This window comes from Macrotis lagotis, chromosome 1 (assembly GCF_037893015.1).
Source record: "Macrotis lagotis isolate mMagLag1 chromosome 1, bilby.v1.9.chrom.fasta, whole genome shotgun sequence".
Taxonomy (NCBI): Eukaryota; Metazoa; Chordata; class Mammalia; order Peramelemorphia; family Peramelidae; genus Macrotis; species Macrotis lagotis.
The window spans coordinates 227,669,557-227,682,822 of NC_133658.1; the positions used below are offsets into that span (position 1 = coordinate 227,669,557).

Sequence of the window (13,266 nt, forward strand, 5' to 3'; positions counted from 1 at the left end):
ACCTGACATTTTCAACAAGTTCCCAAAATCTTATCATTTCTATATGCAGAACAAACATCTCTTGTAAACATGTTCTTCATATCACTAATATAACTACCACCTTAATTCAATCCCTTATTGCCTCTTAGCAAGATTACTTTCTCTGTGCTCTAATTCATTCTCCACAGAGCTAAAGTGATTTTTCTAAAGTTCAGACCATTCTATATCATGATCACTACTTGGCAAACCCTAGTGTGTTTCCCCACTGATTCTAGGATCAAATGTAAAATTCCATATGGCATTTAAAACTCTTTAAAACTTATTGCTAACCTAATGTATAAGAACATTAGTCTTCCTCTGCTTTAGGGTCCATCAATACTTGATATACCACTTATTCCATTCGTCTTCATGTGCTTGGTGTGCTATTCACATGCCTCTTTAATTCTACCTCCCTGGCTTCCTTTAAGACACAATTCAATTGACACCTTGTCTGGCTCTCTCCCAATTCCTCTCCCTAGTGTTTTTCCTCCAGGGTTAGTTCATTTATGTTTTTATGTGTGTATCAACATATTACACGTACTCTTACTCTCTCTCTCTCTCTCTCTCTCTCTCTCTCTTTATATAAGAGCAATAATATCATCCAACAGAATATGAGTTCCAGGAATATTATCTGTCCAGTTTTCACATTCTTCAAAGTGAAATTACTCTAGACCAATAAAGAATGAAATAAGTCATCTTTGGAAAAATTTATAATTATGCTAAACTTTGTTAGCATATAAATATTACTTATTTTCCAGAATATTAAACGATTTATACTACTGAAACAATATGAAAGTTTTTATCTCAAAATCCTACAAAAGTGCTTTTTTTTGGTTATTTGACTTTTTAAAATAGTTAAGATAAAATTGTGCAAAAATAGTTCTACATCGGGGCGGCTAGGTGGCATAGTGGATAAAGCACCAGCCTTGGAGTCAAACCTGGGTTCAAATCCGGTCTCAGACACTTAATAATTACCTAGCTGTGTGGCCTTGAGCAGGCCACTTAACCCCATTTGCCTTGCAAAAACCTAAAAAAAATAGTTCTACATCTTGGTCATCTAAATGAGTAGTGACAGCTTATTTTTACTGATATTTCTTTCTGTAAACAAGAACAAAAGAGAAATACAAATTTCTCTACTATGTTATTATACTCAACTGATACAAAACCTTGAATAGAAATTCCATAGGAAACTTAAAATTCTCTAAAATTTTGCTACTTACAAATTTTTTTCCCAAAATTTATCACTAGCATTTTAAAAACAGTTTAAAGATTCTTAAAAAGTTCTAGACATAGAAAGTTAACAGTAAAAAAGTTAATAAATTATCAATACAATAACAGTCACTAAGAGAGGATGAATTCTAAGTAAAATATTTCTTTGACTGATTTTCAGATTCCCTAGAGAGAACCATTAAACTTCCTTACCCCATTCCGTTCCATCGCCTATGCTTCTAGGTTCTCCATCTCCTTCATCTGGTGCAACCAAGAAATCAAACTCCTTTAGAGCATCCTTTGCTTCTCGATCTTCACTACTATCAGATAACACCCTCTTCCTAACAATCTAATGAAAAAACATATTAAATTAAAAAACTAGTACATAAGGTGTACATGCTTAAAATAAAGTAGAACAAATTCTGATTCAAATTACTAATTGGGAAAATTCAATTTCTGTCCTTAAAAACGTGCATTCTAAATTGCTTACTCTCCTCAGAACATAGAAGTCAAAGAAATAGATATTTTATTTATGAAAATGAGGGTACAATATATTTTCAAGTAGTCATTTCAGTTTGTTTCCCATTTGATTTTGCAGCTACATCAAAAAATTTGAAGTCACTCCAAGATGAACCATTTCCAGTTTAACAGATTAATAGAATTTTGAGAGATGTTTTAACTACACTTTGTTAGAATTGAGATGCAGTGGTACACAATGTATCAACAGCATGTCTCAGAAGGAAGAAGGCTAGTATTTAAGTCTAAATATTGATATATTCAGAGTGTGTGAGACCCTAATTAAGACATCTAACTACTTATTGACTCTAGGTCTGGCACTTAAAATTCAAATAGAAATGGATCCTTACAGACTGAAGACTGACAAAAAAAATCACAAATTAACATTATCTATGTTGTATTCTATTTTTATTTATTTTGTTAAACATTTCCAAATTATATTTTGATCTGTTTTTTGCACTCACTGGAGTCTTGCTGGGTCAGCAAGTCTGATACCTCTGTTTGAGATATGTCTAAGACTATAAAGTTGCATAGAAAGTGTAAATCTGCATTAAGAGTTTCTTCAATTGTGAATCCCCTATGCCAATGAAAATCCAGGTCTGACCCATTTTGCACATAATAGTTTTATCCACAGTTAGAAAAATTTCATAAAATATACCCTGTCTTTCATGATCTGCTAACTTGATAGTTTTACTTCTAATATACTATTTAATAATGGTTTCAAATGAATGGAAAGTACTCCATACTCCTCTTTCACCTAACACTTCTTCATAGATTCTTCCTACCTGGTTTCCTGAACATTTGAACTTTGAGAAAGAATCTTGACTTTGTGGACAAACACACTGACAGTAAATCTAATAAAAATCTATATTATTTCAATGATAAACCCTATTGAAATCTTTGCAGAGATCCAAATTTAGTTGAAAGACTGAAAATAAGTTCAATGTTTTGTTGTTGAAATATTTTTTTTTAAAAACCAGATGGATCACTGACTACCACTGGTTAACATGGAAATTTAAAGAAAATCATAATTTCTCTAGGTTTCAAATTTCCAAACTATAAAAGAGATAAGAATAAATACATACCCAAATGATATCACAAGACTACTATGCAGCTCAAAATACAATATAAAATAAATGTTTAAATCTGCTGAAAAAGCACTAAACAAATATAAGGTGGCATTTTAATAGAAAATACAATATTAGATCAATTAGTAGACATTTTCTGAGAGGGAATGGATATCCTACATACATTATCCTCAAAAGGCTAATGCTGTGACCTCCCAAAGACTCACTCATATACTTTATATATATTTTACTCCTATGTGTATTATATATATATATATATATGTATATATATATATACTCCTATATATTTTTATATATCCTATATATATTTATATATATATATCCTATATATATTTATATATACTCCTATATATATTTTACTCCTAATTAATTCCTGACATAATTACATAGGCTCTGAAGGTTTTCAGTCACAAGAAGAACTCTTTTATAATACAACTCATTCCCTCTCTGGTCAGGTTTAAACATTACAAAGTTACTACAAAGAAATCTAACTTTCCAATGAAATTCACCCACTTTCCTAGTTCTGTACCTAGAGAACCTAGAACAATTTAATCTTACTTCTTGTTCTATAATAATGTCTTAAGACTTAATTACCATTTTTAGCACTTTAGCAGCATATCACACTACTGTTTCACCTTGAGTTAAATGTGAAATTCTATCAGTCCAGGTCTCCTGTAATTGTATGGATTATCTTTGGAACCTAAATATATAATTAAGATAAGAACAATGGGTAAAATTAACCAAGTGATCTTATGAGGCCTGATTCTGGCATGAAATGTACAGCTTACCCCTCATATCTCTATGTCAAAGGGACAATTCTGTGTCCCTGACTAAGTCATTGGTATGGAGTAGAACTAGTGGATCATTTTGCTCTTCATGATATGAGACAGACTGTTGAAGCTGGTTTATAAGAAGACTGGTTGGAAATCTCAAATTACAAAATCTGCCCAGAAATCTCCAAAGACCAAATGAACATGTACAGAATATACTTGCCATCCTGGTCTCAATCAATGATGGAAGAAGGACCTTAAAAGTATTTGTCTCAAATAGTCATTTTAGTTTAAAAATGAAAAAGCAAATTATTACAATAAATCATGAGAGCTTCAAGAATAAAATGTGTACCATGTATCATGGCAGTTGAAAATTTTTGGTTAATAAAATAAGTAATTTAATAAGTAATTTTAACAAAATAAATAATTTTTAATGGAACACACCTCACGAAAATTCTGATTTATGTTTGTCCTTCGTTCTTGAAGACCATGATATCAGTGAGTTGATGCCATTATATGCAAGTAAATTGTGGTGGTGCACAGTGGATAAAGCACTGGATTTGAGAGAGAGTGCTGTGTAAAGTCACCTTTCAAAATTCTATCACAATGCCAAGACCATTAAATCAAAACATTTTGTGGAAAAAAGGGGACAACACTAAAACCACTATAGAGTAATTACAAATCTCCCTCAAAAATAGGGATTCATTAATCAACAAGGTTTATCATTTCAGTATAATCTCCTGATTCTGACATTCAAGATGTTTCACAATTTGTCTCTGATCCATCTCTTCCACTATATGATATACTATTTTCATTCACATGAGCTACATTTTTAACCAGACAAGACTCTACCCACTTCTCAGCTGGTATTTTTCAATCTATGCACTTTTGCTTTTTTGATCCTCTACCCCAAAGGAGATCCCTTTTCTATTCTCTTGATATTTCACTTACAAAACTCTCTCTTCCCTTCAGGACTAATTCAGGTCTCAGCTCCTCTATCAAGTTGTTCCCTATCTCTGTCTCTCAATCACAGATCACTCTCTTCAAATTTCTTAAAAGAACATTCCCTAGATTTCTGCAGCATTTATCATACTCTCCCCTTTATAAATGTTACTTTGTATTCAACTCATGTCCCTCTTTACCTATTAAAATGATTATTGCAAGCACCTCACTGCTGTAGTATCTATTTTTGTATGCTTTGCACCTCATTTCAACTGAGTAAATATTTAAGAGTCTAATATGTGTACAATACCTGGAAGAAAGAAAAATCAGTCCCTCTCCTCAAAAGTAACTTACTCAAATAAATACAATGTTTCATTCTTTGTATCTGTCTGAATGCTAGCATATAGTAGACAATAAATATTTTTGACTGATACAAAAGCTTGTGTTAAACCAAATTAAATGTACCTATTATTCAAATAATTCAACTTTTAAAGGTCTTCAAAAAAAACCTAGAAAACTACTTGTCAAAATGTTGCAAAGATTACTATTTTCAAGTTGGGAAGGATGGACTATATTCTAAGATTCCTTTCAACTGTGAAATCCTGTGATTCTGTAATAATATCAGTGTTGAAACACAATTATGAGTATGGAAAAAAAAGAGGCAAATAAGGATGTATAAAATACATTTTCTACCTTCAAGGAATTTATAATCTAGTTAGAGGAAAAAATAAATAAACAAGAGATAATAAATAACTGTGGACCAAATGGGTAGTCTTACATAATGAGTATTATGATAGAAATTGCTACATACCAGAATCATTGGACACCCTAAGACTAAGAGTGACTCATTAAATATTAACTTTATTCAGTGACAGTTTTGATTAATGCCAAGTTTTGTGTGTGTGTGTATACACACACACATACACACTCCATTGCCAGGATCAGTCCCAGGATATTACTGTAAATTGACTCTGGGCCTACCTAGAAAGTTGTTGAACAATTTTAAAACCCCTGAAGAGGTTCTTAAAAACATTTTTATCATACTTTCCCTTGTAGTCTAGTTGGTGAAGCCTACCGATTCCTTTTCAAAATGCATATAAATAAATGAAGGAAATGCTAAATTTCAGCTAGAAGTTAGTGATAATTTAAAAAAAAGAAATTTCCCTATAGAAGTTCACAAATCCTCTGAAATCAATGTCTATATAGTTTGAGTTAAGAACTACAGCTTTAAAGGGTTCAAGACAGGAAAGGCCTCCTAGAAAAGATGCAATATTATATATGGGTTTATACTTGACTAGATGATATTCATCTCCATCAGGTTATCATAGCTTCCACTGTTACCAGTATCAATACTATAACAATAAAGTAATACCTAACACCAATCATTTAAAAATGTTTTGGTATTGAACTGAATACTTGATGATTGTTAACAGTGAAATAGGCTGAGATTTTCAAAGAAAAGTTACTATTCTGAATTTAAGATCAATACTAATTTAAAATAATTTCAAAGGAATTTTTTTATAATTTCAGAAAAAGTGTCACGGATTAATGATCTTTACTTTTCATTTATTTGGTTATCTGGACACTTTTATATTTTCTGACTTATAAGACCCACCGTTGAAGTATCAATGATGGTTTTCTCTCTCCCATCAATATCATCTTCATCATCTTCATCACTGAAGTCTGCATTTTCAAGGAATTTGAAAGTATCCAGTACAGAGGCAGAATCAGTTAACTCTGGTTTCCTAGTTTAAAGTATACACATCTTAGGTAATTAACAGAAAGTAAACTTCAATGAAAGCATTAATCCATGACATTTCAAGTACTCATTAATTATCTGTCATGATTCTACAACCCCAAATTATACACTAGAATTTCCTATACAAATCAACAATTTCCAAGGAGCCATGGCTTTGGGAAAGTGCAATGAAAAACTATTCCAAACTACTATATTTTCAAACCATTTTTGGATCACATTGCTTTCCTAATAATAACAGGCTTATTGACATATGACATTGTCTCAAATGCCATTATATGTGAAAGCGAAACTTTCACTCTAACAATGGATCATAACCTGAGATTCAAATATGATTGGCTAATTATGGAATTATCTCCTGAAGCAGGTTCAATTAATGTCTCTTTCTTTCCCTATAGGACTAATTTGTTTTTGAGGAGGGAGAAGGGGAAAGGTGTCTGTAGTCTCATGTGAAGAAACTCTTCTGAAATGAGGGCAATTTTTTTAGGGATTACTACCTTTATATCACATTAATGTACTATTTTTTCAATAATATCTCCATCTTCTCCTTTTTGTTTAGAAGAAGAAACAAATTGTCTGTGTATTCTTTGAGAAGAAAAACAGGAAAAGGGAGAACCAAACAGACAAGCAGCAAAATCTCATCTCAGCTTGTGAATCCTTTTCCCCTCTAGATATTAAAATGCAAAGATATTTAGAGGTAATGAATTGATATAATATGCAAATATTCAGGCTTGAATCTAATGGCAAGAAAAATTATTACCTTTTTAGAAATGAGCTCTTTTAAGATACTAGGCTTGCATTGTGTTCAGGAATTTATTAAATAGTCTCCCAAATGTAAAGAATGCAACTTACTGAAGAAATTTTAAATACTTTAGATGCAAAATAGAAGGTTTCATTCATATTGAAGTAGTTAGCTACTGATAGTGTAAATTTTAAATCTCATCACAAAACTGAATAATTAAAATTTTTATCAGAATTCAAAAGATGAAATGATTCACAAATAATTAGAATGGCACTTTCACCCTGGTCAGTCTGAAGAGAAGAGATAAGCACGAAAAGCCTAAAGTTAGATGTTCTCCTTTGGGGATTTCCATAATAATTTTGATTCTTTTCTTCTGAATTAAAGATAAAATGAGGAATGAGTATGAGTAAAAGTAAAACCAAAATTAATGGCTAAAAGGATCTATGGATACACAGAAACTATATATCCCCAGTTCAGGGACCTTTTCTTAAAAATTGTTAACATTCTTTTTTTTTTTTTTTAGGTTTTTTTGTAAGGCAAATGGGGTTAAGTGGCTTGCCCAAGGCCACACAGCTAGGTAATTATTAAGTGTCTGAGGCCAGATTTGAACTCAGGTACTCCTGACTCCAGGGCTGGTGCTCTATCCACTGCACCACCTAGCCACCCCCAAAATTGCTAACATTCTTTAACAGTGAATTTTCTGGGGCAGCTAGGTGGCATGGTGAATAGAGCACCAGCCCTGGAGTCAGAAGTACCTGAGTTCAATTCGGTCTCAGACACTTAATAAATTGCTAGCTGTGTGGTCTTGGGCAAGCCAGTAAAACCGCACTGCCTTGCAAACAAACAAACCAAAAAAAAAAAACAAAAAAAAAAACACTGATTTTTCTGAAAGAGAAAAGCAAATGACCAAGAAAGACTTGAGTATATATATATTTTTTTAAGATTCTTATTTTTAGACAGACAGACACACACACACACACACACACACACCCCATGGTCAATTAAATATAACTATGTCCTCAGTATATTTTCTATGTAAAGGTCAACTTACATCTCTTCTGAAGGCATAAACTTTAATTCTAGATCACAGAATTGGTTTTCTAATAAAAAACAATGAAATACTTTGATATGTATTTCATAACTTTATATACAATCAAAAAGAAATTTGGAATACATACACCAAAAGGGAAATTATGATAAAATAGCCAGTGTAGCTTTACCTAAATGTAAAAAGCCACTTCAAACATGGAAGATTTTTTGCTATTTTATTAAAAACAAAAATGAATTAAAAAACTACCTCTATATCTGGAAATTAATTTTATAATTTCAATTATTTATATAATTTCTGAGTTTTAAACAATGGAATGTAAAACTTCCATAAATTGAAATGAATTTCAGTGCACTAAAAATTTTAAATACAATTTTTTATTAAGGTCTCAATAGCATCCAGGTTTGTTTCAAGATATTGACTTTTTAAGCAAACTAAGAAATCTAAATGGAAACCTACAAATGTCATAATTGAGCAAGTTTCAAAACTGCAACAGCATTCTTAACATTATCAGATTAAAAATAAGCAAACTGACTGAAACTTTCAAATTGATTGAAATTCAGTTTTTCAACAGAAGAGAACTTTAATTGAAAATGTTTCCATAGCATATTTTAGAACCAAAAATTAACCTTAGTCAAACAAAATATGGTTACAAGGTGGCTATCTTAATATGAACTAGAGTAAACATTTTCTAGATGAAATACTTACCCAATCATTACTGTTTCTTTATGAATTTCAGTTTCTGCTCCATTTATAACTGACTCTTGATTTTTCTCATTTTCTTTCTCAGTGACATCATTTGCAAAGCCCAACAAAGCTCGTACCCGTTTTGATTTTACATCTAAAATGGTATCCGTGTAACCAACCTCCTGAAGATACCTGTGTAAAGAGGATTCATACAATTATTCATAATATCTCAATATCTTTTAATTCACTGCCTATACTAAGCCCAACACAGTGTAATACTATTCTAACAAAACATGCAAATAAACCATCATCCAGCTGCAGATGGGGCTGGCTGGCTCTTACAGTACCAGCCTCTAGGGTCACTGAGAAAAATCAAAGAACCTAGTAGACAGAATATGTACAATACACTATTCATTATGTTTATCATAACAAGACTTTGTTCCTTTATATACCTAATAGCTCCATTCACTATTCCACTGAGAAGAGTTGCTGAAGTAGGATGGCTCGTTATATTAAAATTAGACAAATTTTTGTTGTCAGGAGACCTAGGTTGCAATCTTTACTTCAAAAATAATTTCATTATGTCATGGATATATATTCTAACCTCCTACACCCTCAATTTCCTCAGTTGTAAAATGGTAACTAGTATTTCCTATCCACAAGGTTGTTATCAAAATGCTTTAGAAACTTCAAGTGCTATAAAAACATAAACCATATTACTGAATTACTGTCTGGGGATCTGAGATGAAACTATACTTCAATAGTTCTCTATATTATTTCAAGGTTAAAACATCTACTGATATTGACTAAAATGCAGGGGACATAAAAATTATGAACAAGAACTCAAAGCTTTCTAGACTCAATAATATCTAAGTGGATGCATTATAAGGTGATAATTTTATTATTCTAAACTTTGTATAAGAACTAGAACATGTAAAAAATAAAGATATCAAGGAAATCATTGAAGAGAGCTATTTGAACAAGATGAAGACCACTCCATATACCTTCTAAGGTTATCCCAGATCAAATAATGATCAAGAAATTCAAAGAGAAACTAAACTGACTCTGCACACTCCAGAAATGCACAAGCTATCAGCCAGAAGCCTAAGGGCAAAAGAAGGGGGGGACCCAGCAGTACAAGTAGTCTATCAATTCAAACAGAGATGACTAAGGGCACATGTAGCCTTCAAGGCCTAGGCTACAGAAGCAGGAAGAATTAAAGGTGAGCATAAGGCCAGCCAAAGGAAATTCTACTAGTTAACTAGCAAATAGTGCAGCAGTGATCAGAACAGAATAACCCAAGCTCAAGGGCCCTAGAACCTTATAGAAAACCCTAAAATAAAATACAAACCTCAAACATCCAAGTGGACCTAATCTTGGGGGTGGAAATTAGCACTGGAACCCAAGAGACTAAGTATAGACAACTATCAAACCTCAAAGCACAAACCAAGGGTTGGGCTTGGCATGGCACAAAGACTCCAATTCAAACTAAAGCAAGGGGAAGGAAGGAAGGAAAGAAAGAAGGGAGGGAGGAAGGGAAGAAGGAAGGAAGGAAAGGAGGGAGGCAGGGAGGGAACTACCAAATAGGGTAAAAATTTATTAAAAATCTAAATATTTCCTCCAAAGAAGGAGTAAATAATATTGCAACAACTACAAGAAGAATTTTAAAGGAAAGAATAGATTTTTTTCCAAAAGGACCACATGAATACCACATAAAAAGTGAAGTAAAAGTCAACGAATGAATGAATGAAATCTCTGGAGGAATATGGAAAAAAAGTAACTTAGTGAGGACAAAGGGGTAAACCTTACCCAAGTAACTTTGTAAAAAAATAGGATAAATCAAATATAAATCAATGATTCCATAAGACATCAAATAATATTAAGGAAAAAACTGAATTAAATCTAAGAAAGATGATATCAAAAATAAATGACCTGAAAAACAGGTCCAGGAAAAAAAATTTAAAATTAACTAGAATCTTTGAAAAACATGCTTTAAAAAAAGACATAAAAGTACAGAGATATATTTTTGGACATGGACAAAAATACATTTATTTATTTAGTAAACTCATTTGTTACAAATGATTTTTTTTTCTTTTTGCCAGTTTTAAAAAAGGAGTCAGGTAAAGGGGGGAGCCTGGATTAGTAATACCTCAAAGAGGAGCACTAAATTTTTTTTTCCCTTAATGAAGAGAACTAAGGGGAGTTACAAAGGAAGCACAAGTAATTTTAAATGTGACATGTAAATCTTATTGTCTTTTTAAAACCTAGTGATATGACATGAGTCACAGTTTCATGTATGATCTTTTTTCCTGATTATATATATATATATATAAATATATAAAATATATGTGCCTCTATGTATGTTGGTGTTTAAATGGAGAATGTTTTTTAAGAAAAAAAAAATACATGTTCCAGGGCACAGACTGCTTCCATCTGAAGAACTTAAACAGGATACTTGTCTTAGTCTTTTTTTCTTGAAAAGGTAAGCTACAAACCTACCCTAAGGAAACTTTAGGCTCTTCTGTCATAAATGCTTGTCTACAAAATGTAGAGAATGTAGAACCAAAATTGACTATTATAGCAAATAGATGTGTAAAATGTCAATATAACGCAAAAAAATTATACTTTTCTCATTTTCAATTTCCATCTATAAGCTCTTCTCCTCAATACAATTTATAAATCCTATGTTTTACCAAAATTTGTGATTTCTTCTCTTCTGAATATGACTTCAGAAAGTCATATTCATAAAAGCTTAACAAAAATGTATAGCCTAAGTGGTTAAGTCTCAAAGTTGAAAACTTAAAACCTACATTAATAACATTTTTCCTACTTCATTTCAAAATTTCTTCCTCTTTCCTTATTTCGTAAAAGATTATACAAAATCCTCAAAAGTCAAGTATTATTACTAAAAGACAAGGAAAAAAAGAGTATTTAAAAAGAATAGGGAAAAAAAAGCACTTTACACTGGAGCTTCAAAGTAAGAGTTTATTCAAGGAGCAATAAGAGGTTAGAAAATGAAGTATCAAAACAGGAATGTGAATATTGTGTTTACTAAGAATTTAATATATGGTAAAAGGGAATGTAATAAATAAGAAAAGGGTACAAATATGGGGCAAAAATCAAGAGTGATAAGAATATAAAGTCTTGAAATTCAATTTAGAAACTTTTAACAGGATGAAAAAGAAAAATCCACTTTTGACATTTTTACGATGAATAACTGGGTAAAAAAAAAGACATTCAGTAAATCAGAATTTGAAGCTGCATAAACAAAAATCATCATTCAAAGAAATAAATGGTGGATTTTAGGGTTTTTTTTTTAAAGGAGATAAGAGGAAAATGAATAGAAGTAAATAGAGCCTCCTATTAAATTCTGGAACCAGTTCAATGCATATTTGCCATATCATTCCAATATAAATGTACTGATTGCTCACTCCACAGATTGTCCATTCAAATATATGACAATCTAAACCAAAGAAGCACAGAATTTGAGAGTCAGGAGGAACTTTAGTACTCCTTCAGGCTAATCCATACTAAGACACAAAATCCTCACTATAAAATGCCCTTCAAGATATCATTTAACCTCTGAAAACCTCCATTAATGTCTGAGTAAATGCATTCATTCACTTAGTTATTTCTTGTGGACAAAGAAGCAAAACTTTGCCTTATTATCAATCTCATTTAGGAAGCTCTGAAGTATTTGTGGATCATCAGGCAATTATCACATTGTAAAGAGGAGCATCTTGAAGACTTTACCATGGATAAGGAAGTCTTCTATTTAGACACCACCCTAGGTATCTTCCCTGGTAATGGCAAACATCTTTAGTGAGCATAGATTTCCTTGTTTTATTACTTGCTGAATATTAAAAATCATAGCATGGTCGAACAAATGAATATTATATAATTTTGATCTATTTATGGGTAAACACCTCATTGGTAGTGATGCTGGGTTTTTTTTTGTTGTTGTTCTAACAAATACTCAACAAACAACAGATATAATTGGCATTGGTATTCTCTACATAATTCAACCAATAGTGTAAATAAAAATATTGTTCACCAAAACTTGCTTGTTCCCCTCTTGTGCCTTTATAATAAATACCTTCAATGTATATGTAAATTATTTTTATGAAATTATGCATAGGTGAGAATATAAGACTATGCATTAGATGTTACCAAGATTCTCTTAGCAACATTTTTTTAGTCATCAGAATCCAAAATGTTTGCCAGGTTTTTGGCATCCTCTCCTTTCAGATACTTTGAGAGGAAATTATTCAATACACACACGAAAAAAATCTTTTAGGGTCAACTTTTCCTTCTTTATATTTGTTCTAGTTCCTGTGCTCTTCATATTTTTTGTTTTCTTCTATTCTTCTATTCTACTACAAAACTTGGCATATTTTATTTTTCATCTTTTTGTTGTCCTCTTGCCAGTTCTTTCTTTAAAAGCCATGGGGATTTTTCTTCATTCTTTAAATATGTTTTCCATTTTCATC

The 13,266-nt window shown here is 31.7% G+C and overlaps 1 protein-coding gene across 3 annotated transcripts in view; it reads right to left on the reverse strand.

The window, feature by feature from the left end:
- The window catches only part of STRN (striatin), a 172,898-nt gene that overhangs the window by 76,695 nt on the left and 82,937 nt on the right, over nt 1-13,266 (reverse strand). For all 3 annotated transcript variants that reach the window (XM_074209698.1, XM_074209700.1, XM_074209699.1), the window contains exons 5-7: nt 8,798-8,968; nt 6,159-6,288; nt 1,441-1,576 (exon numbers count right to left, since the gene is read on the reverse strand). In XM_074209698.1, the coding sequence (XP_074065799.1) occupies nt 1,441-1,576; nt 6,159-6,288; nt 8,798-8,968 (437 nt within the window). The remainder of the gene's footprint in view (nt 1-1,440; nt 1,577-6,158; nt 6,289-8,797; nt 8,969-13,266) is intronic.